General features: G+C 42.7%; 1 protein-coding gene across 1 annotated transcript in view; it reads left to right on the top strand.

Annotated features, from left to right (window-relative positions):
- The window catches only part of Ext1 (exostosin glycosyltransferase 1), a 291,444-nt gene extending 271,861 nt beyond the window's left edge, over positions 1 to 19,583 (top strand). Inside the window, exons 8-11 of the mRNA XM_052160536.1 lie at positions 3,846 to 3,935; positions 12,009 to 12,169; positions 14,312 to 14,483; positions 19,001 to 19,583. Coding sequence (XP_052016496.1) covers positions 3,846 to 3,935; positions 12,009 to 12,169; positions 14,312 to 14,483; positions 19,001 to 19,186 — 609 coding nt within the window. The 3' untranslated portion in view covers positions 19,187 to 19,583. The remainder of the gene's footprint in view (positions 1 to 3,845; positions 3,936 to 12,008; positions 12,170 to 14,311; positions 14,484 to 19,000) is intronic.
- Positions 19,584 to 24,650: the final 5,067 nt, after the last annotated feature.

Below are 24,650 nucleotides of genomic sequence, written 5' to 3'. Positions count from 1 at the left end.
GATGTCTTAAACTAGCATCTGAAGCCAGGTGTCCAGCTCTCGACAGCCTGCTAGCCTCTTCTCCCTGTTTTCTTCTGTGTCTACTGGTCATAATGATCAGAATGGCCGTTTAGCTTTGCTCTTGACCTGTCTCAACTCTCCACCTCTGTTAATATCCCCACCCATCTTTCAACCCCCTTCATTCTGCTGTGGTCTTAAAATCTCACCCACTATTAACAACCAGAACCCAACTCACTCCCCTAGCTGCTACATGGTACGTTCTTTCCCAATTGTGAATGAGTCACTACTAAGTAAAAGTGACATTGAAGAAGCTGTGTCATCTGAGAGACTTCTTTTGCCGGTTCTACAGAGATTACTTTACACAAGGTACAATACCTAAGCCAGAATAGCAAAATAATCAATTTGTTGGGTCAAACCACTTGAAACCATCTTGGACCTTAGAAAAGTGGCAAACCCATGTGTTCAACATAACGTGGTGAGAATTGCAATCACCCATGGAGAAAAGACAAACAGATCATGTCATTATATACTCATTTCCCACTTAGAACACTGTGTGTTGGATTCTGTATAATAGACTTGCAACACACTGGAGAATATGACCATTGTACTTAGAGCATCCATAGGTCTGTTGTCCATCAAGATGGGTGTTAAACTTGGTTGATTAGCATTTGATAAGGAAGGTAACTGTGAAGACTGTTATAAGCCTCCTGGCATGAATTTTTCTCTTATAAATACATGTCACCATATGCATAGTTTCACAAAAGGGCCTGACACAAAAAAGTCTCCTGCCTCCATTTTTATGTCCACCTCCTCAAGAAAATAATGTGTTAGAAGGATGGCTACATTCTAACATCTGGAAACCTGAACACTGCACAGATATAAACCAGCAACTCTGAGCTTTGGAACTCTTTGGTGTCTTACCCCCATGAACGACCTCATCTCCCACATTAATTTTGACTGTATGTCAGGACATGTGGATAGGGACTCAGGTGCCTGACTGGGGCCATTCTGACGTTGTCAGATTACACAGTTTCATGCTCTAATTCACTAATTGTATACCTTTGCTCCCAGTGAGAAGTTACTGCTGGAGGCTAGTGCCTTTCCTGGGATTACACCTTGAGGAGGTGCCACACTCTCCCATCTATTTCTATAACTGTGCCCCTGGTAGTTTGTTCAGTTTCTACCTCTACTTTGGCCACTAATTCCACCCGGCTGTGTGACTCAGGTGCCTTGCTGTGACTCTCAGTGCCCCGGGTGGTACATTCTGTGGAAGTGTTGGCTTTGCAGCCTTGTGGATTAAAAGACTCAGTGGATTAAAACATAGCCCCACGTTGATGACTCAGTGAAATATTGTGTATCAAGGACTTAGCCTTGTGCCTACTTAGCACACACTAACATTTCAACAAATATCAGCTGGTATTCTGAGAGGGATTGTCATGTTGTGATTTGCGTTACAGGCTCTAGAGTCTAGCTTAGTTTTTATATGATCTAAGGGGCGTGTCTTAATCTCTGTGCCCTCACACACCCTCCAATAAACAGTTTATGACGACTGAAAGATTCAAATGATACCATGTGTGCTAGGAATTGTAGGCACAGATGTCATAGAATCCCCCAAACTTTTGTGCAGCATGTGTGTAATTATTTCCATATAGTTTTTTTTTTCTCTCTACTAGATGAGTCTTGGCCATTTCATTGTCATGTTTATAAGTTGTAAAAGAGTTGGCTGCTCACTTGGTTCACCAGTTTTGTGAACCAACAGGACAAAGCCCATTTATGCAATATTGACCTTGTGGGTAGATTCCTTCCTCTTGTGTTAGTTCATTCAAGAAGGTAATTGAGTCAAGGACTTGAAAGAAAATCTTGTCTTTCTATACCAGTGGGCTCATAAACTGTAGGTTCAGAAAAAGGAAGGGAGGGAGAAGAGGAAGGAAGGAATGAAAGAAGACAGACTGACTGACTGACTGACTGACTGACTGACTGACTGACTGACTGACTGGCTTCCCTCTCTGTGAAGCCAGCGACTGAGCCCAGGGTGGGGAGCAGCAGCCTTTTCCATCCCACAATCTTCTTATCTACTCACTTCAGAACTGATGTGTGCTGTTTCAGCTGCAAAGTTTTGTTTTGAATTATAGGGCTTGTTTTCGCCGGTTTCCCCTGTAGGCTGAACACGGGAAAGGTCAGGCCACTGCTAAGCTGCCAGCTAATGGTTTCTGCGGTACTCCGTGGACATGTAAACAGCGTCAGGAGAATCGCTTCAGGCGGAGATTTCTGAGCACTGTGGATAAGGGGTTGCTGATCGCTTTGTGTTTTATTTTATTTTGAAAGACCGAGAAAGATTTAAAATAAAAAAAAAAAAAAACAAAAAAACAAAAAACCTAACCTTGACCCACTTGACAGATGTACACGGGAATGGTCTCTGCCGCCCACGTATACTACATCTCTGTTGCCTGAGCTCTCCGATAGGTTAGCTGCATAGTGTTTCCCATTCTTGAGGCTGGAAGACCCTTCTATAGCTCACACGCATGCGCCTTGGCTTTGAGATGCGCAGACAAGCTTGGCTTCTCCATGCAAGCGAAGCATGGGATTCTTTGTGGCTATTACACCTCCTGAGCCTGTTAGGTGGCTCCTTTCCCCTCTCTCCAGTGTTCACCTGCTTTGCCACCCATCACTTGAGCCTTTGACGTGAATTCAGGCGGGGCACGCCTCTCAGGTCTCTATGTGTGAATCTCAAGCCGTTAACTTTCACAGGATGATGGGGAATGCACGTGTCACAGTTAGCCTTACATGTACTTTTGGGTTCTCTCCACGCCTGGTCATATTCCACCCAGGAACACCACCTGGGAACAAACCCAAGGTTCGGCTTAGGCAAAGTTCATGACCTTCCAGTCTTCCAACCCCCTCATCACTCTTCAACCCTGAGATGGGTTTGTTATAAAGACACAAGATGAAGGCCATGAAGGGAAGGCTGGGAACATTCCCTGACAGACTAGCTAGTTTAGGACAGTTAGTTGTTGTGTAGTGCGTTCCTCACAGACGGAAGCTATGCCTCTCACTGGTGAACTTTCATAACTCCGTCTGTCTCATCCACCTTCTTAGCCCCATGCCCACGGGTGTAGAATGGCCCAAATGCATCCATGTAGCGCCTTCCCAACTTCCCTCACTGTACACCACACATGCTCATTCTTAAACAGTTAAATCGATGTAATTCTTAATTCCTTCCTCTGGCATAGCAACAATATGTATGTGCACACTATGTATGGTTTTTGCTAAACTAGAAATAAAGTCTATATTATGAATGTTTGGACATCTCCAGTGGTCTGACCTCCCAGGATGTGTACCAGGATGGAAGATATCTTCTTCCCTGTTCTTTCCTGCTCTCAGGATACTGGTTGACTTCGGGAGTCCCTTGTGCTTGCTGCAGCCTTGTCTCTATGGCGCCATTTCGGTCTGTGCCTGGTCGATCCCACCGAGTCAGGGCCTGCCTGATTCATGGCTCCCATGAAGCCTTTCCATGCGCTCCTGGAAGCTGTCTCTGCTGCACTCTGCTCTAGCACTTTTCATTCTGAGTGAAAGCCAGTCATCAAGGTCTCAGTTTCTACAGACCTAAAGGCAGGCCCTAAGTCACATTTGGTTTCCTCCTTGCTGTGGTTGGAATGGTACCTGTAGGTGTTCAGTAATTGCTGCCCGGGTTAATTTTTTGCTGGTGGTCGATGGAAGACTTTCGCTATGGCAGATGGCATGGAATGGAACAGTCTTCGTGATGATGTGGCAGGCAGAATTTTCCTGACAGTGAGACTCTACCGTTGCTTCTCCATGCGCCTAATCTCTCTTCTCTTCATCCCCAGGTTATGAGCAGCCGGTTTCTGCCCTACGACAACATCATCACTGATGCTGTGCTCAGCCTTGATGAGGACACTGTGCTTTCAACTACGGAAGTAAGAATGGTGCCATGGGGAGCAGGGAGGGGCCTCAGGGGAGCAGGGAGGGGCCTCGGGGAGCAGGGAGGGGCCTCAGGAGAGCAGGGAGGGGCCTCGGGGGAACAGGGAGGGGCCTTGGGGGAGCAGGGAGGAGCCTTGGGGAACAGGGAGGGTCCTCGGGGAGCAGGGAGGGGCCTCGGGGAGCAGGGAGAGCCCCTCAGGCAGGTGCTGTCAGGCCTGAGAGGCTCCTGGATTGCTCTTGCCTTTGCCTTGCTAGCAGTCGAAAACATTCCCCAAAACTTCCTGAAGTGGTTTTAATTAACCCAATTCCTGTTAGCGCCTTGCCACTCCTGGTACCCTGAGAAAGGCACTTCCCCTTTTGTCTTATCTTCTCATTAAGACCTCATTTGTATGACTGTTCCTTTCCCCTCCCCCTCCCATCTTTCATCTCCTTTTGTCTTTTAAGCAGTACAGCTGTAGGCAGGTGTGTAGAAACACAGGAGATGGAATACCTATGTCCTGAAAGTCTCTGGTCTATAACCAAGCATCCCAGCCTTCTGCAGTTACAGTGCTGTCTGTGCCTATATGTGTTCTCTGTTATGGCTCATTTCTGGCTTCTAAAAGGCTATTTTTCTGTCTCATCTGAAGTTCCCTGCTCCCATAATGCACATGTGCACACACTCATACACACACACACACACACACACACACACACACACTATGCATGCACATGTGTGCGTACACACAGGCACACACAAACAAGCAGTTTCATTTGGAGACTGAGATGGAGACCTCTTCTATTTTGAATGTTTAAGTATTTGTGCCAAAAATAAGATTACACGGGGAAGTATGTGGAGAAAGAGAAAGAAAGGGAAGAGATAGATGATAGAAAACTTTGTAGCTGGATTGAGTATTGATCGCTGAAGCTTTAGGCCATAGATGAGATCAAAGATAGCTCTATGAAAATTTAGAATTGCAGGATCACATTTTTTAATGGTAGCTACTTAGAGGCACAGAGACTTCGCTAATTAGCTTTTCCTTTCATTTTATTTTTTTAAGCCTGTAATCGGTTTTCTTTTGTTTTAGAAATTGGCATTTTCCAGCACACACTCTTTCAGACCCCAGTTTAGTTCTAGTGGACACAGTTATGGTTGATAAAGGCTGGCTAACTCACTGCCCTCCTTGAGATTCCATAGTTGTAACTATGTTTTTAGTTTCTACCAGATGTAGTTGAACAGATCCTAAACAACCCCAGGACAAAATGTCCTGGGCTCACCTGGTTCAGTGCTTCTGTGTAGCCTGAGTTCTATAAATACTGGGTGCTGGGAATAATCACTGTGCCAATTCAAGGCTGATCACACAGCCTCTGTGTCTCTTGGCAAGAGGACATGCTGTTGGGCTGAAGATGTGATGAACAGGCAAAGGGAAGGCAGTGAACAATGAGTCTTGAGACACTCCAGCTGGGATTTCTCTGCAGCTTGCTGCAAAGCGAAGCTGGCATCCCAAGAGCATAGTCATTCAATAAGTATTTGCTGAGCGATTCCTTTGTTCTGGTTTCTATGCCAGATACTTGGGTTATCGAGTCCCTACTTGTATCTATCAGAGTCCTGGTAGTAAACAGAATTCAAGTCAGATTTCTCAAATGAGAGCATTTTCAATTACTTAAGGAGGTATGGGGAGGGTTGGTGAACCCTAGGAGGGATGGTGATAAACACCTGGTGAGAGCCGACACCTTTCTTTCTGCATCCCTGGAAGAACAAGGATAAGGCTAGGCAGTCCCAGAGATGGAGCTCTGCAGAAGAGACCCTCCTCCCAAAGCCGTGTTCATGGAGATGTGGCTGTTGTCAGAACTGTGGTGCCACATAGTTCTGTTTTGTTTTCTTTTGTTTTGTTGGGGGGGGGCGTGTTGAGACAGGGTTTGTCTGCATAGCCTGGCTGTCCTGGAACTCACTTTGTAGACCAGGCTGGCCTTGAACTCAGAAGTCTACCTGCCTCTGCCTCTCAAGTGCTGGGATTAAAGGCGAGCACCAACAGTGAAGAGACCTTCTCCTTGATCCCATGTTTCTGGTTTTTGTTTCTGTTTTAATTTTGCTGCTGGCTACCACTGACGTGACCTAGCCCATGCTCTAGAACAGTCTGCAAAGCAGAACAGGTAGGGGCATCCCTGGGTGTGTTGTGATGAAGTACTGGGACCGTACAAGCTAGAGGCGGGAAGATCGGTTTAGCTCAGAGCTTCAGCGCTTTCACTCCTTATGGCAGGAAGGCTATGGCCGATCAGAGGTCATGTGGCAGCGACGGGTCAGAAAGGAATAAAGGCCATCTGAACCAGATGGCTCCTCCTTCTCCCTTTGCATCCTCCTAAATCCCAGCATATCGGATCTCATGTCCCACGCTCACATCTACCCTTACCATCCCTGAGTTAATCCTTTCTGGACACACTTTCACTGACACATCTAGCGGCATCTAGCAGCGTGCTTTACTGAGTCCAGTCAAGTCAGTAGTTACATCAGTATCCCAGCATCCCAGGGCAAGAAGAACAGACAGTGCCTTTCCAAGTAGTACATCCGCATGGTGGAGCATCCGCAGCGCATCCCTAGGGCCTCTTCTTAGGACCTGGAGTATGGTTCATCTCACACCATCCCCAGGGCACAAGGCTATTTTTCTGTCTCATCTGAAGTTCCCTGCTCCCATAATGCACATGTCCATGCTTTCTTTTTTCATGTCCTGTGGTGCAATAGCTTCCCACCACTGTGATGCATCCTCCTACTAGAGAATTTCCTGTCAGAAGATAACCGTTCCAACCATTCAGTGCATGCTGGGAGGAACATGTGTTGCATGTGAAGTAATTAGAAGTCAATGTGGGTTGAAAACGATATGTAAATTTAAGAGGTTGGCAGTCTGGCTTGCTTTTGCCTACTGATCGGTGAAGTGATTGTCTTGCCTAAAATGGTCATGGGCAGAATTTCTCCATTCTCATTTTCTTTAGGCTGATAGGTGTTGGTTCCATTGGATTTACACCACATACACACACACACACACACTTGCACGCACACACTCACACACTGCTCAAGGGATCTTAGATTGTATAAACATTTCACTGAAGCATCAGGGATAGATTTTTTTTAAAGAGGCATTCTTTAAAGGGCATTAGATAGAAGTGGTTTATGGTTATTTACATTTATACGAGTTGCTACAAAACCTCAAAAGAGAACAGATGTTGATTTTTAAGAGAAGGGGGCTTATGTTGACCTTTGCTTTCTTTGATGTGTTAATGATCTGAATGAAAGCAGTGTTATCAGAAGAATCACAGTTTTATCTGAATTTACTTTTGAGTTCCTTTGAAATGACTTGAAAAGGCCCTGAGAAGTGAGAAATTCATGCAGTGAAAGGCCCCCATTGGGTTCTATACTAGTTGTTTCTTTATCAAAGAATAATGGGAAACCCCAAAGAGTGCTGACAGGTGGGTGGATTCTTTGACAGGAGGCTACATAATATACTATCCTATCAGTTGGCACTGTAGGTGTTGAGTATGGAAGATGACAAAGGGTATCCTGACCTGGTCTCAGGTGTCCGGTAAGGCTCACTATCCTCTGCCGTCTTAAATCTCCCCAGTAAGTATTCCTGAGGCTTGGTCCACCACTCTACTTCCTTCCCAGTGCCTGGCAGGTACGACTTGTGTGAATGAGCCATGTTAAGCCTTTCTTCTCGTGTGATGGCAATGTTTCCAGAGAAAGAAAACCAATAAGAGTTCATTATGGGGAATTAGTTTATGAGGTCATGGGAGTTCCGGGGCCTGTATGTAAGTAAGTGGGTGTCTCAGGAAAGCTGGTATTGTAGTCCTCATAGGAAAATGATAGCCTCAGAGTGCAAATAGCCAATGGTACATCTCAGGCCAAAGGAAGGAGGAGTCCATATGCAAGCATGAAAGCAGTGGCAGGAAACCACACACACACACACACACACACACACACACACATATGGCAGGGGGAGCAGGGGAGGTAGCAATGTGGTTCATAGATCTTACAGTGCAAGCCTAGTAACCTGTGCATAATAATTGGAACCCACATTACCAAGCCAGATGTGGTGGTACACATCTGTAATTTCAGGCACTGTGGGAGGCAGAGATAGGAGAATGAGCATGAAGTTTGTAGACCAGCTAACCTGGTTCTAGTGTGGCCAAAACAAGAGTGCCTGCCTTGTTAAGGTAGACGGGAAGAACCAAGTCATGAAAATTGTTCTCTGCGCTCCGCACATGTGCCCTGGCATAAACACCCCTCCAACAGCAAGACCAATTCTTTTAAAATAGTTAAAAAAACGTCAGGGATACCCTCTTCCTCCATATTTGCTCTCTGTTAAGGCACTCAGTGGATTGAAAGGTGGCCACCCATAGAAGAGGGGCCTCACATGTTAGCCTCATGTGGAAATAGTTTCTCTGGCCCACACAGAGCTAATCTTCCATCTGCCTTCCTGACCTTTGTTGCGGTCAAGTTGGCACACATGTTAACCATTGTTCTTTTTATTACAAAGCCTCTGACTAGATAGTAATTGTGCAATCTTTGGCACAGCTCAGAATGCCAGGCATCAAATTGGTGTTTCATATAAACGTGACTATGTGGCTGTTGACAGTGAGAGTGGATTCTAGCTAAGGCTGAAAAATTTGGAAATAAAAATATATTTTAAAATTTTCGTGAGGCAAGTAGAATGGTTCAGTGGGTAAATGTACTTTCTACATCGATGCACCAGATCTCATTTACAAAGGAGTCTCTGTGTAGCCCTGGTTGTCCTGAAACTCATTCTGTAGACCAGGCTGGCCTCGAACTCCTGCCTCTGCCTCACCCACTGCTGGGATGAAAAGCGTGTGCTGTCACCACCACTGGACTTCACAACCTCATTGAAATCCTGGGTCCTGCGTGACATATAGAGAGAACTGACTGTGAAAGCTATCCTCTAGACATCAACAGAAGCAGTGTCTCGTGCCCCAAACCCCAACCCAAAGTACTCTGACACGTGTGAATCTTCCCACTCTACTCAAATAAATAAATTTAATAAGAAAATATTAATGTTCATTTTTATGTAGCATATTCATTTTAATAATTATCTTATTGCTTTAATGTTTCTTTGAAAATAACATAGCCATCAATGAAACCTAGGATTTCCCTGATGTTTTTACCTAGGATGAGACTAATTAAAACAATAACAACAACAAGAACAACAAGAACAACAACAACAATTCCATAGAGTAGTCAGTTTAACAATTTAAAGAGAAATGTTACCGAACTAGTTTAGTGGGTGATCTGAGACTTGGGCAAAAAGCTTGGGAAATATCAAGTTAGGCTTATTCGCTTTGTTTTTTAAATTATTTTACTGAGGTGAATACCAATTTACATATTATAAAATCAGTTTAAGCTTTGCAATTCAGTGATTTAGTTCATTCATGGTATATACAGTTTCTGTCACTTATCTCTTCCCTCCCCAAAAAGATTGTTTTATCATTCACAAAGGAATCTTTGTATATGTTTTACATTGTGCCCCCCCTCCCCATCTTTGATAACCTTCATCTTTAATTTGCCCATCACTGATTTACCAAACCGGGACATCTCAGGTTTCTGGAAATGTGACCTACATGGCCCTGTTAGCCTTCTTTCTCAAACTTAGTACACTGTATGGCATTGAGTTTCAGCCTTGTTCTATTAGCGTTACCAGGACCTCTCTGGCTCCCTCTCTATTCCCAGTCCTTTATCTCCATGGAAAGAATTTAGACAAGACACAGAACATAACGTAAACAGAAGCATAAAATTAAAACACCTGAGGCATTCTCATGGCTAAGAGTGGGAACAGCCCAAGTGTACCATGGTAGAGGAAAACACTTTTAGAGTGAGAGTTCACAGTAGCCAAGAGGGACCCCGTACTGACCTTCACGCTTACATGGGCTATCTCCTCCTTAAGGTTTCTGGAAGCGACAACTTCCTGGGGGATGTTTTCTAGTCCAGGTGAATGACAGATCCATTTGGATTAATTCTGTAGAAGGGGCAGTGGTATGCCCATGTTCTTTTACAGGAAAGCCTCAGAATAGGCAGTGTTTTAGTTAGGTTTCTAAGATGGAATAAAATATCATGACCAAAACCAAGTTGGGGAGGAAAGGGTTTATTCAGCTTACACTTCCACATTGCTGGTCATCACTGAAGGAAGTGAGGACAGGAACTCAAGCAGAGCATGAACCAGGAGGCAGGAGCTGATGCAGAGGCCATTGGAGGGGTGCTGCTTACTGGCTTGCTCCCATGGCTTGCTCAGCCTGCTTTCTTATAGAACCCAGGACCACCAGCCCAGGGATAGCTCCACCTTCCATGGGCTGGGACCTCCCCCATTGGTCACTAATTGAGAAAATACCTTACAGGTGGATCTCATGGAGATATTTTCTCAACTGAGGCTTCTTCCTCATTAATGACTCTAGCTTGTATCAAGTTGATACACAAAACCTGCCCGCGCAGATAGTAGCTTGCTGGTCTCTGGTGCCATTCAGAATGTCCTGTCTTTAACCATGGCTAGAGATCAGATTCAAATCCCTCTTTTAGAATTCAGATCCCCTTCTTTTGACCAATTATCTAAGTGCCTATACTTCAGTTCCTCATTATTTTCAAACTGTTGGTTGTGACGGAGGGGCCCATTCCAGTAGCCTTTAACCATGCTACTATCCAAACAGCGTCCTGGGGAACCTCACCTGGGTAGTCTTTTCAGTAACTAGGTAGCCCTCCCTCATGTAACACTGTATGGTCATATTCTTTAGTTCATAAAATTTCCATTTTTCACCCTTTGGCTGTTCTAAATATTTACTGGATTTTTTTTTTTTTTTTTGGACACCTTTGATGATAGTACCAGGACTTAGCATTAGCATTCAGTTTCCAAGACACTTTCACAGTAAAGGACTTGAAATAATTGTAGACAATGAGAATTCCTTTTGCCTTACTTTGGCCAAGAAGTGATGAGGCAGGGTTGCGAGGTGAATTATAGCGTGTTCAAGGTAAATCGCTTTCAATAGTAACAGCAGAGCCTGAGAGAGATGTGTATCAGAACCATATACACTGGATATGCTGGCTCTGCCATTCACGAGTAGACATAAATTACTTGATCTTCTATTCATCTTAGCCTTCCCTTTTATTAAGTGATAAATATAAAAGTATCTACCTCACAGGGTTATTATAAGGTTATTATAATGTGTATGATCCTCTAAACCTTTATATCATAATCATTATATGATTATAAACGTATTGTTTCCTTTTACATTTTTTAATTTATTGTTCATCAGATGATCTGAAGGGAGTGTACACATAAAAAAAGAGTTAACTTGGTAACTCTATGTGCTGGCATAGAGTGGGTTCACAGTGTACCCACTTTGGCTTCCTATAAACCTTTTCTTTAAAATAAGCATGTTTTGTTTTAAGTTGGGCCTTTGTCCCCACTTGTTCTCAGTGACTTCAGACTTTACCATTTTTTTTTTTAGCATCCTGTGTCTTTCGCCCTGACATGCCTGGTGTATTTTCTTTGTGTTGTCTTCTCTGTGTTCCTGTTAGAAGTTGTGCTCTTTACAAAAACTTTCCCTAAAGAAAATGCTTTAATTTTAGTCACTTGGGCTTTGATATATGCTAGTTACGATGCCTGCCATATTCCAGTCCCTGGATGCACACAGGAAATCTGTTCTCGTTTACAAAACAGATGCTTCTGCGCTTCCTGTGAATCAGTGGTCACATGTGCCTTTGGGGTTGGGGAGAAGGAAGCAACTGCTTTTCTGTTTTTTTAGCTTGAACAGACTGGGATTTCTAAAGGGCAAGTCAGGATCGATCTCTCTTTCCTCTCCCTTCCCCCCCTTTCTCTCTCCTATATTAATCTTAAGTTTCTTTCCTACAAAATATTTAAGATGTGCATAATTGCAGGGCAAAATGTCAAGCAGTCAGTTTAATTTGCTGATGAATATGGGAATTAATGTTTCGAAACAGTCATGGGATTCTGCATTCTGAATCAGCAGGGGGAGGTAATGCTTTGTTGACATTTGTTCACAGCCTTGATTGCTTGTTTGGCTTGTACTTTGCCTTGTAGGTGGATTTTGCCTTCACCGTGTGGCAGAGCTTCCCAGAGAGGATTGTGGGATATCCTGCTCGCAGTCATTTCTGGGATAACTCGAAGGAGCGGTGGGGATATACATCCAAGTGGACAAACGACTACTCCATGGTGTTGACAGGAGCTGCTATCTACCACAAGTGAGGAGCTGAGATTTCTCATTGAAATGCATCATATTCATTTCTGACAACTGCATCAATAGGAACTTTAGGCCAGATCCAGTTTACAATACTAACGAAAATTAGTCAGTATTCCCATTTGATTTTGCTGAGGTAGCAAATATGTGCTTTGAATCTTCTTGCCTTATTGTATTTTTAGAAATTTAGGCAGTGTTTTCAGTTAAGCCAAAAGAGATACACTCAGAGCTAGGTTGAGTAGCTGAATAGTAGGATGAGATACCGAAGTATCCCAGTCACTGTTCTAGATGGTTTGGGTTCAACACTGAGTAAAATAGAAAACATCTCTGACAATGCAAGGCTCATATGCTAGTGAACAGAGACATATAAATGCTACAGGGAAATCAGGGACAGCAAGAAGACACTGACAAAAAGTCAAGTAGCATGAGGTGCAGAAATGAGGCAGGTTGGAGAGTTGTCAGGATATGGTCTGTTATACAGATGGGAAGTAAGCAGAAACTTCAAAGCAAGAGAAAGGTAGCCAGGCTGTTAGAGATAGCATTGAGAATAGCAAGAAGAAACACCCAGAGCAAAAACAATGGAGAAAAATGGAAAAGAAGATTCGGATTAGTGATTATAGTGCAGTGGCGAGAAGGTCCAAGGAGTCTGGAAGCCCAGAGACAGGAGACATGGATGTGTTTCCTCTAATTCATAGCCTGAACAGAGAAGACTTCAGGGTTGTGTTCCAGGTATCTACCCTGGATGTCATAATGAGAACAGTCAATGAGGAAGATGACAAAAGCAGGAAGAACTGTTAGGAAGTAGTGAGCCCTATGTAGATGGAGATTAGACTGGGGCCAGGGAGTGAACAGCATTATAAGTAGTGACCACCCTGCAGTGATATTTGGAAGCTGATTCAGCATGGTGACCTAATCAGAATTTAAGGACTACCAAATTTTCTGACTGGCTGGAGGTCCAGATGATAGAGTGCCATCAACAGAGGGAATTCTACAGATGGGTAACTATTTCTACATGCAGATTTTGCCCTGGGCATGTTATGACACCTAAGAGGCTATTCTGAGAAAAATCATAGGCAGAAATATAAAATGCACAGTCTTTAAAAGCAGCAGCAGAGGTAAAATTACCAAGTAAGTAAACGTAAAACATTCATATTTCCACAGTCCCACAGGATCATTAATGAAAATCCCTAGTATTTTACAAGGAAAATGTTCCTATCTTATCTTAGACTTTTAACATAGAGAATGGAGAGTCTTATCATCTCAGGGCTAAGTCAGAAAATGCCCAACTATAAACGTTTGGCTGAGGAGATCTCAAAGCTTCCCCTCCTCCTGGTTCCTCCACACAAATGAATCTGATCCATTCAAGTAGTTTGTTTAATTTGTCAATAAATTCTCTTGCCATCTCTGTTGGTCACTTTTCTCATTACTGTGACAAAATACCAGAAAGAAAGCAACTTAGCAAGGAAGTTTGTCTTTGCTCCCAGTTTAAGGCTACGGGCCATCATGGCGGGGAAGGCGTGGCAGCATGAACATGACGGGCAGCCACTCGCAGTGCGTCTTTAATTAGGAAGCAGAGAGAAATGAATGCCAGTGCTCAACCCACTTTCCTCTTTGTACACAGTCTTGACCCCAGCCCATGCTGCTGTCTACATTCAGGGCAGGCCTTCCTTGCTGTATTCAACTTTTCAGGCATTCAACTTTTCATAGAAACACATTCAGCAGTGTGTTTCTGTGCTGATTCAAAATTGCATCAAACTGACAATGAAGACTCTCATCTTTATTGTCATCACAACATCTTAGGATTCAGTTTCTCTTTCTAACTGAGCAGCCTGATACCTAACTGTGATGGGCAAGCAATGTCTGCATCCCCAGGGATCTCTGTGCCTCACTCGGTTCCTCATCTGTAAATGAGGATAATACTATAATAACATCTGCCTCATAGATTTCTTAGGTGGGTTAGATGAGGCATTTCTTGTTAAAGACTTGAGAATATGATTTGGCCTATAGTGAGTACCATAAAAGTGATAGTTGTCATTATTAATGCATTTGGTGGCATGCTCAGGGATCCAGAGAATACCTATGTTTAAAGTCTACCTGTCAGTATATAATGTTACCCTGCTAAGAGAATTTCCTTTGTTATTTACAGATATTATCACTACCTGTATTCCCATTACCTGCCAGCCAGCCTGAAGAACATGGTAGACCAACTGGCCAACTGTGAGGACATTCTCATGAATTTCCTGGTCTCTGCTGTGACAAAATTGCCTCCAATCAAAGTGACCCAGAAGAAACAGTATAAGGAGACAATGATGGGACAGGTAAGAATAAAGAACTTTCATCCCAAGGCTACACGAATATGTTTTCCTCTCCTTTATCTTGCAGTGTTATAAGGAGACACAAAAATAAGTCACATCTGAAAGCCCTGAAGGAAGGAATGATTGGCACATAGATAATTACGAATATAAAACTCTTACATAGCCCATAACATGACATGACAGTGACACATTCTTCGCGTTTGTCTTATAACCTTTGGGCTAGTATAACAAAACAACATAGACTTACGGCTTAAGTTATAAACATTTATTTCTCATACTTCTGAAACCTGAGGATTCTAAAGTCGAGGTGTCAGCAGTTGTAATACCCAGTGAGGAATCACTTCTTAACTAACTTAGCCATGTGCCTGCACAGTGTGAAGCTCTCTGGTGTTCCCTATTCCTGAGAATTCTACCCCCATGAGCTAGTCATTCCCAGATGCCCCACTTACAGATCATCATGTCCGGATCAGACATCAGTATTTTCAGGGAAGATGTAACTATTTGGTCCACCACAGAGTGAAAAGTTCTACAATGAATTTATGTCAGTTTCCTGTTAGATGCCTACAGGTAGCAAGGAATCCTTTTTAAACACAGTGTTCTGGCTGTTGTTTCTCTGTTGGGCAAATATCATAGTGAGGTACTAGAGGTCACGCTATCAATTTTCAGTTCTAGAACCAGCATTTATAAGCTGTTGGGCGAGCCAGTCACCTTCTCAGATTCTCTTGACTCATCTTTAAAATGGAGTGGTAAAATCTTTTTCATGACATTGATATAATTGTTAAAGCCAAATATCTTCTCCGATTATAAATTTTCACGATGAAGATACTGTCACAGAAATGTCATCCGTCTTCCTGTGTTTATAGGCAGGAAACTGGGTCTAGAAATGTTAACTTATTGCTATAAGTACCTTCGTAAGTTGGAGACAAAAGCAAGAGTAGAGTCCTAGTCTCTGACCCACTGATCTCCAACATACCAAGTCCACGTGTCAGGCTCATCTGCAAGCTGAAGTTCACTTTGAGTCCTCGCTGGTAGGGCAAATACCACATGTAATAAATGAGGGCTGGAGGCATCACTCAGTTGGTTGAGTGCCTGCTGAGCGTAAGAAAGTTGAGTTCAATCCCCAACAGCATATCCAGGATATGGTAGGACATGTTTAGAATCCCAGCACTTGGGAGTCGGGACAAGGAGATCAGAAGTCATCCTTGACAAACAATTAAATGGATGGAATGTGTGGAGGTGGGGGTGCAGTAAGATGACTCAGCAGATAAAGATAATCCTACCAAGGCTGAAGACCTGAGTTGTGTCCCTGGCTATACATGACAGAAGCTCCCACAAGGTATCTTCTGACTTCCATATGCCTGCCGTGGCAGGCACATGCTCTTGTGCTCCACTCCCCATGGCATGTACACCCACACAGACACAGACACACGGACACACAGACACACACATACACAAATGAATGAATGAATGAAAATAAATAAGTACAGCTATTAGTTCTCCCCAGGTTAAATCACGGAGCACCCTGCATGATTAAAATCAACTTAGCCTAAGTATAGCTGGGCATGGTGACTAGGTGACAACTGGGAGGCTGAGATAGATGGTCTAGGCCATGAGGGTTCTAGGCCAGCCCCAGCTACAGAGCCCAGGGTAGTATATCTTGAAAAACAAAATAAACAGTACGACTACCAAAACCAAAAGAGACTATGGTCGTATCTGTTCGGCTGTTCAGACTTTGTGCTCTGATGGCTAGCTATAAATCTAAGTTTTATAGAGGGAACTTTAGCAAGCTCTTATAGCAACCTCGTTGACTAGATTTTTCTAATTCAATAAATGTAGCAAGAGAAAAACAATATTAAGGGACTGTTTAGTCATATGACATCCTTCATAGCCTACTGAGCCCACACAGGTTCAGACAATTTGAAAGTACTGGTTATGGAGAAGCACCTGTGTACTAGGAAAGTTTTACCCTCCTTTAACTATTGAAGTTACAGGCAGAAGCATTGGCAATAACTTTCCAATCATTAAGACCAAACTACTTCAAATCCAAGCAGTGTGTATTGCCGACTGTGTACCCATATGTTTTGTCTAATGCAAGCTCACAGAATCCCAACATTCTGTTACTGGTGTTTGCTGGGGCGAGTCTTCAGAATCCCCTGAGGATGTGCAGTCGTCCAGGGAGGACTGCTAGTAACACATCTGTGACCTTATTTCTACTGAGTGAGCATCTCCAGTAATTCACATACTTTAGAGACAACTCTAAACTGAACGTTAGATTTGCTGCCCTGTGCCCAAGTAGTATATAGTATTCTATTATATAGAATATTACTTAGGATTTCGATAAATCTTTGTGTCCATAGAACAGATAGGTATTATGTTTAAGCTTATGCTTTTATTAGATTGAAAAAGCTTCTTGTTGTTGTTGTTGTTGTTGTTGTTGTTGTTGTTGTTTTTAGTACTTGTTGGTTGCGTTGGAATCAATCAAGAGTGAGCTGAGGTTCTTGATAGTTTTTCTATTTGCACATGGGCCCTTTGGAGAGAATGGGCCAATCAGAAATACCCACAAGTTCCTGTCAACCACTGAGCAGTGACTGTCCACCTTTCTGATGCTGCAACCCTTTAATATAGTACCTCGTGTTATGGTGACCTCCAACCAGAAAATTTTTCTTGTTGCTATTTCATAACTGTAATTTTACTACTGTTATGAATTATATCTATGATATTATAAACCACAGCGATTTATCTATGATTTCCGATGGTCTTAGGAGACCCCTGTGAAAGGCTCATTTAACCAAGGGGTCGTGACAGCCTTTGAGACTGTCTTTCTCTGATAGAAACTCAGCCAGCTGTCTTAAGTCTTTGCCTTTCTGGTACTTTCAAAGGTGCTTTCTCACAGTACAGATGCTAGAGAGCAGAGCCTTCCCTCTGCCTCTCTCTGGCCTTCGGAGAAGCCTGTAACTCCTTGACCATGCTGTGACCTGGGAGCTCCTCCGCCTTGCTGCTGGGAGGCTCCAGTGTGCTTCGTGAAAGCACTTCACAAGTAGTGTTTTGTTATTCCGCTGCTCAGTGCTAACTTGACATTTGTATTTATCACGTTATTTTCAAGCGTGTTGATACTTGTGATTTTAAAGTGACTCTGCGTGAGTCTCACTCTAAAATGCACTTTTCCTGAAAGTATGTTTCTAGCCCACACAAACACACACACGCACAGTCGCTTATTTATCCGTGTTTGTAATACTTACGTGTTGAGTGTGAGTGCCCCACTCCTGCCCTTGTGATCTCCCTTCCCAGCAAACGAGCACCAAGAGAAACAAACAGAATACACATCCAGTTAGTGTTATCTATATACTCACTCAAACTCACAGTGGCCTGTCCCTTAAATAGAACTTCGTTTGTTCCTTCCCCAGCCTCTACTGGAAGTCATCAAATCAGTGCCCATCATTTATGTAATCTAAATATATTTGACATCTTCAGGGGCAATATAACTAAAAAGATGGTAGCCTTTTTTCTTTTTTAACTTTGATAACCTGGGACCATCTAATACTTAAAACAACTGTAGGAATTTAGTGGTACTGAGAAGACAACTGTTAGGTTACAAGCAGAATTTTACTATTTTACTGTAGAGTCAGTCTTGTAGACATAGGCACTGTGTCACTAGATCTAAGTGCCTTTTGTATCTCAGTAATCTCAGTAGAGGAAATCTATAAGGGAGTATGGGTTTCATGTGCTGTGTAACTCTAGCCATGAGTGAAGTGTAAGGGTTTTGTTTGTTCTTCAGTTATGCATCCATCTTTTTAAACAAGCCATTTGGTGGGAACTTGGTAAAGGTAGAAAGTTAGATAGATGCCTCATGTCCAAGTCCGTAATGGGACTTCTGACAGCCCATGTCTCCACACACCAGCCATGTTAACAACCAGGACTTAGAAGACTGGAGAAATGTCTTAGCAGTTAAGAATGCTTGCTGCTCCGGCAGAGGACTGGAGGTCAGGTCCCAGTATACATGCCAGACGACTTAGAACTTTCTGTGATTCCAGCTCCGAGGCACCTCATGCCTTCCTGTGGCCTCCAAGGACACCCATTCACACATATACAAAATTCATAGTCTCACACACATAATTAAAAATACATCTATGCTTAAAGAAATTTCACACAAGGATGTAGAGAACTATCTTTGAAGCAAAGACTTCATTGTGAGTCATAGCTTTGGTTCCCAAATATAAAAAAGAATGTTCTGTTAGTGACTGTGGTAGTCGAGAGCCCATTGGAACAGGGCCCACCGCTCCACCATAGGAGCATTAATTAGTCTGTTCAGAAAGCTTCAAAACATAGGTGTGTTTGGTCATTGGTGAAGTTGCCGCATCTGGACTTCAGGCAAGGTGAGTTAGCGCGCCTTCACCAGGCTTGGCAACTAGGCCCCACATTCTGCTGCGGGCCTTGACCAGATCCAGCTGATGGTTCTTCCTCCGCACTGCCACTGCCGCCTCTCACTCACTGTCTTGTCTCCCTTGTCTCCTTCTCCTTAGACTTCCCGCGCATCCCGCTGGGCCGACCCTGACCACTTTGCCCAGCGGCAGAGCTGCATGAATACATTTGCCAGCTGGTTTGGCTACATGCCGCTGATCCACTCTCAGATGAGGCTAGACCCGGTCCTCTTTAAAGACCAAGTCTCAATCCTGAGGAAGAAATACAGAGACATTGAACGACTTTGAGGAATCCCGCTGAGTGGGGGAGGGGAAACACGAAGGGACTGGAGTCCAGCTGCTCTGTCCTCCCCAAGCAGATCCGCTCATGCCCATCGGTGGAGCCAGACTGTGCCAAGAATCAAAAAATGAAAAAAATCAAAAAAACAAAAAAGACAAAAAAAAAGGAAAAGGAAAAAATAAACAGCTTAGATGAACACAGTGACAAAACTCGGCTGGAATCCTGGCTCCTGGGGCTTCGCCAGACTGCTCCATTCACCTCACTGGCTTCTGTGTCCCACGACTAGGTTGTGTACAGTTTAATTATGGAACATTAAATAATTATTTTTGAAATGATTGCTATGCAGGTTTAAACTTTTTTAATGATCAAAACTATTAAAAACCAGAGTTCTTTCTTTAATCAAAATTGTGTTGGTCGTGACTATTTCCAAGCTGCTACTCCCCTCCCTACAGACATGATTGCCATGGGGTCACCCAGGGTGTCCTGCAGGGGCAGAAACAGACATCATGGAAACGCAATCAGTGTTAGCAAAGAACTGGGCATACACTAAAACAAGTTCCTAGTTCAGTTTAGATGTCTGTATCCCCTCGCTCTAAACTGTTGCTGCATGAGATAAAGTGTTCACTCCAGGTAGGCAGTTCTAACTCAAAACTTTAATATAAATATGGTAATCTTTTTACACATGGATGGGTGGGGGCAGTTAGACCAAGGAAACACTAGTAGATTTAAGAAATGTTGAGCAAAGAACCAAACAACTCCCAGCATGTTAGGGATGGACATATCCTACAACTGATGCCCAGTACTTCCTAGTGGTTGGCCCATAGGTTCAACCACTGGCCCATGTCTCTGATGGGGAAACCCTATGTGTTAGAGGCCAAAGGAAAATAAATGAGTCCAGATTATTTATAAGACGAGCGGTTTAATGTTTGTGAAAAACTCCAGTTGCGAAGGCCTCTCTGTTGAGAAAGAAGTGATTCTGTTTAACAAGAGGTTGTGAAGTATCTGACTGAGGGTGTGCCTTGCCACAGAACTCATTCCAATTTGGGTTCGACATTGTTTTATGCAAAAAAAAAAAAAAAAGACAATCAAATTAATCAGAAACAAACGAAGACTTCCTTCAGTTTTGAAATTTGTAGAAAAATTGAGTTGTACTTCTTGTTAAAAACCGTGCTTCCATCCTTGCAAATACTGTCTTAAGTTTATGATGGTTTTGAAACATTAACAATACACATATACAAGTCCATGAAGCATATCTCTAAGCTCCATTATGAAACATAGAGGGTTCTCATATTAAATGTCTGCTTCTACTTGAAGGAGCCAGAAGAGTGTGAGTTACAGAAAGATTATTAGGTATTCTAGAATAAACCACGGGCACTTTAGTTTCTTTTTCTTCCAAGAACTATCATGTATTTCATACACGTGTCTGTATAGACATCCATCTGTCCGGAAGACAGAGGAAGCTGCCTAATTCCCTAGGGTGGGTGATGTAAACAAGAATGAAAGTAGGTGTTTGCTGAGGTCTTAAGAGATGACTCCATTGCCTGCTCAGCGGCAGAGCAGGGCCCAGGGCCCACATATAAAGACGCCATGTTGTGAGTGGTGTATTGGCTATGAAGTCCACTCACAAAGGACTTTTCTGCAGCTTGGTGATCCGTAAACATCTCTACGCATCAGTCCCATCCAGTATGACCCTGCTTTCAAATATGGGATGTTCCTTAAATAGATGTGATATATCACTAAGTATTTCTCCCAGTATAATTCTGAGGTCCCCAGTGCTAACATTCGCATCTATCAGTAAAGTTCCCTCAAAGGCTTTCTATTAACTGGAATTCTCAGCATGTTAAAGGGAGAGTAATTAATTCCATTTGCATATTGGCATTTAAAGTGGGGAACTTATCAGAATGGCAGCATCACGTATCTTTCTTCTTTACAAGCATGAATGTAAAATTTTGTTAAACCACCACAAGCTAAGCTAAAACTTAGGTTGTCACCTTGGCTTGCAAAGCAGTGTCCGAGATTGTACTAGTCAGTCCCGTGAGTAGATTCGGGGGAACTGCTTTGCCAGGTTTACTTGTCGTAAAGCTCACGGGGCACACGGTCCCCACAAGTAACATGTGCCATAATTACAAATGAGAACAAGAAGTGACACACTTCTCATCTCCTTTAAATCTCCACGGTTGCATTTTGTCATTCTCTGGAATGATTCTCTCTGGGACGCCAGCTAGCGTGTTCTTTGCTCATTTGGAATTGCAGCTGGGAATTGAACAATGCTAAGCAAATCAGTGAGGCCCAAAAGCAAGATGTAATTTTAATACTCTTAGGAAAGAGTTGTAGATTGCATTGCAATAAGTTGACAAATCATACCCAGTGCTATAGAATGTCAGAAGTTATTGCTCAGTTGGCTTTAATGATAACCAGAGCTCCCTAAGTGGGCCAACATGTGTTGTTGGTAAGATGCCGAGGGTAGAAAGTAAACTACAAACCATCTAATGAATCACATGAAGAAGTCCCTCTGTAGGGGGCTCAGCCACTTATGATTTTTACACATTTTTCCAGCCCTATGTTAGTATATGGATTCTTCAAAATAAGTGTTTTGAAAGCTGGCTATGTATTTATATGAAAAGATTTAAATGACCACCAAGGTTTACCTGTTCATTATATATTAAACATATCACTTTTATTGACAATGGCAAAAAAAAAAAATATCCGAAGTTGAGACTAGAGAGAAAAACCCATGCAATAATCCTTGTATTCATGTCATCAAATACAGCACAGCTAGGTGGGCATAGCAAGGCATATGAGCCCATTTTTTCAGAGATGAAGCCTCAGAAGGGACATCTCGTGTCTGGAATTGAATGTGCATTACTGCTTAACTTCTTCTTGTTTCACGTGGTGCTCAAAGAAGGCTCAATCCCCGTGGAGTCCTTCAATTTCCCTTTTGAAAATGATTTTTGCTTTTCATTACAGTAGGCTATGTTAGCCTTTATCTTTGGTGGCTCTCAAATTCCTGGTGACTTGAAGGAATATTATGCTAGTGGCCTTTCATAAAGGTTGCTGAACTTTAATTTAATCATGGTGAGGTGAGTGATGTGAGAAGACCTATGGACTATTTAAAATAAAATTTAAAAAAAAGTTTAAAAAGAGGATGCTTGATTAAACCACTAATGAAATTCTAATCAAACTTGTTTGAAAGATGGAGAGAAGGCAGAGTGCTTCAGTGGGGTAGAAACTGAGTGAGATTCAGACTGGACCAGACTGGATTATAAATGCAAATGCCAAGACAAGCTTCCTCCAACTGGAAATATCATAGCTTACTAGGGAATTTAGTAAGTCTAGCTCCAATTTTAAGGTTATCAGTTCTTGCCATGAACTGTGAGATAACACTGGTCCTGCTTTCTACTAGTTCCCATCACCAGCATACACCCTGTGCATCAGGGCTACAGTTGGTAAATTCGTTTACCTGGATCCTGACAATTATGGACAAGGGTCTTTAAAATGTGTCTGCAATTGCTGACTAGCTGTAAGCAAGAAAGACCTTTTGCTGTTGTCTGCAAGTTTGATGGGAACAGAGATGGTTTGGATTAAATTCTCAGTGAACAAGACATGAATATTGCACTGCATTCGGTGCATTACACTCGCTATTTTAAACCATCAGGTGGAGATGAAATTATTCCTAGATTCCATGTTTCCTTTGAAAGGGTGAATTGAGATGAAGCGTCCTAAGACGGCTTGACCCCATCAATTCAGTAATAATATCCAGGAGCTCTGGATACGAAACCTGTGATTTCTGGCTGGAAGACATGTCTCCTCTTTGCCCTTTCCAAAAATCAAAGGATATTGTTTATTTTTACTTAGTTGGGGCTACAGTTGCCACTGTCCTAGAGTGCCAATGTGTTCTTGATCAACAGCATGGAGGAGATACTTGGGAGGCAGAGTCTCACCCTTATTTAAAATCAAGTCAAGCTGGCCTTCCAGGCACACTATTTTTGTACTGATTAGCCTTTCGGGCCTCAAAGGTCATTTGATTTCTGCAATAGCATTTTGTTCTACAGGAGCACATTCCTCTCATTTTAGTTGTAATTATTACTAAAATTAGAGCCATGCAAAGGACCTGATTACCACGAAATGAACTGTATATTTATGCTAAGAAAAAAATGTATAGGATATGCTGAGGGTTAGAAAAAAAGACATGTAAAACTGGAACTATTTTAGGTGGCAAATTGTAACAAAAAATAGTAAATTTTATTTTGTATACAATGTACATTTGGGACTTTTTTCTAATACATGGCCAATGTTTTTGTGGTGTCAACACAGGTCTTTTCTAGAGTGTTTTCCCCATTTGTTACAGAGTATTAATGATTTAGTGCAATTGAGTCCAAAAGTATGTGAGAGAGTGCAAGAAATTTCAAAGCCATAGATCTTGATTTACTTCATTGACCTGTGTAACTTATGTCTGGGTTTTGCCATCCAAGAGAGATTGTTTTATAGAGTGTCACCAAAGACTTTTTCCTTCAGATTTATAGAAGAATAAAAGGAGAAATTATTAATAAATGACATGACTTTTCATCTATGTGGGTCCGATTCCATTATTTTTCTGTTGGGTACAAAAGATCTGGAAAGAACTGACATTTTTGAGAATCTTAACATTTCCATGAGGGTTCTGGGGGAGTCAGGCATATGAGGTTTGATTGAATATGCTTGGGTGGAGGCCCAACTCTCACAGCTGGGCTGCAGCCCAGCACCCAACAACAGCCATCTCCCAGGCCAGATGCAGCTGTACTGTTGAAAGTTGGCCAGAGTGGATGGTGGTGATGTGCCCAGTTCACAGCGTTCCTCCATATGAATGCTGGGACAAAGCGGCAGGGCTGGGCCCCAGAGCATCTGGAGCCTGACAGCTGTGACCGTTACCCCTCTTGGTTTCAACTACTGCCTGGAGCTCATGAATTACTGACTGACAAAGAATTTATTAGACTGGCATTTCTCAAAAGGTTTGAACAATGCATCCAGGTGTGCTGCAGCTACTACTCAGAGTAACTATAGTGAGCCTCTCTCTCACACTCACTCCCCATTCCCTCCTGTTCACTCTAGTGGTATCTCCTACCCATTTTCACTACTCCTCAGCACTCTATATTTATATATTGTCATGGAAAGGTGTAAGTCACCAACTTCACATACTTGGAATGGAGAAAAAGACAAATTTCATTTGGAAGTTTTGATTTGTTTTGTGAGATCCATCAAAGATTTTTTGTTATGTATTTGAATTTGTTCTTCTTTAAAAGTGTAACAAAATGTGTATTATGTATGTATGTATATATGCATGTATGTATGTATGTAAGTAAGTATGTAGGCATACATGTGTTGAAATGTATAAATAACAACCGCATACCAAGCACTATGTGAAGTCGGGATGTGGTTAGAGAAGGCCAGGGTAAAGCATCTCAGTGCTGGTTTAGAAATGACTGTGCCCATTCT

The sequence above is a fragment of the Apodemus sylvaticus genome, chromosome 17 (assembly GCF_947179515.1).
Source record: "Apodemus sylvaticus chromosome 17, mApoSyl1.1, whole genome shotgun sequence".
Classification (NCBI taxonomy): domain Eukaryota; kingdom Metazoa; phylum Chordata; class Mammalia; order Rodentia; family Muridae; genus Apodemus; species Apodemus sylvaticus.
This window is presented reverse-complemented; position numbering and strand designations above follow the sequence as displayed.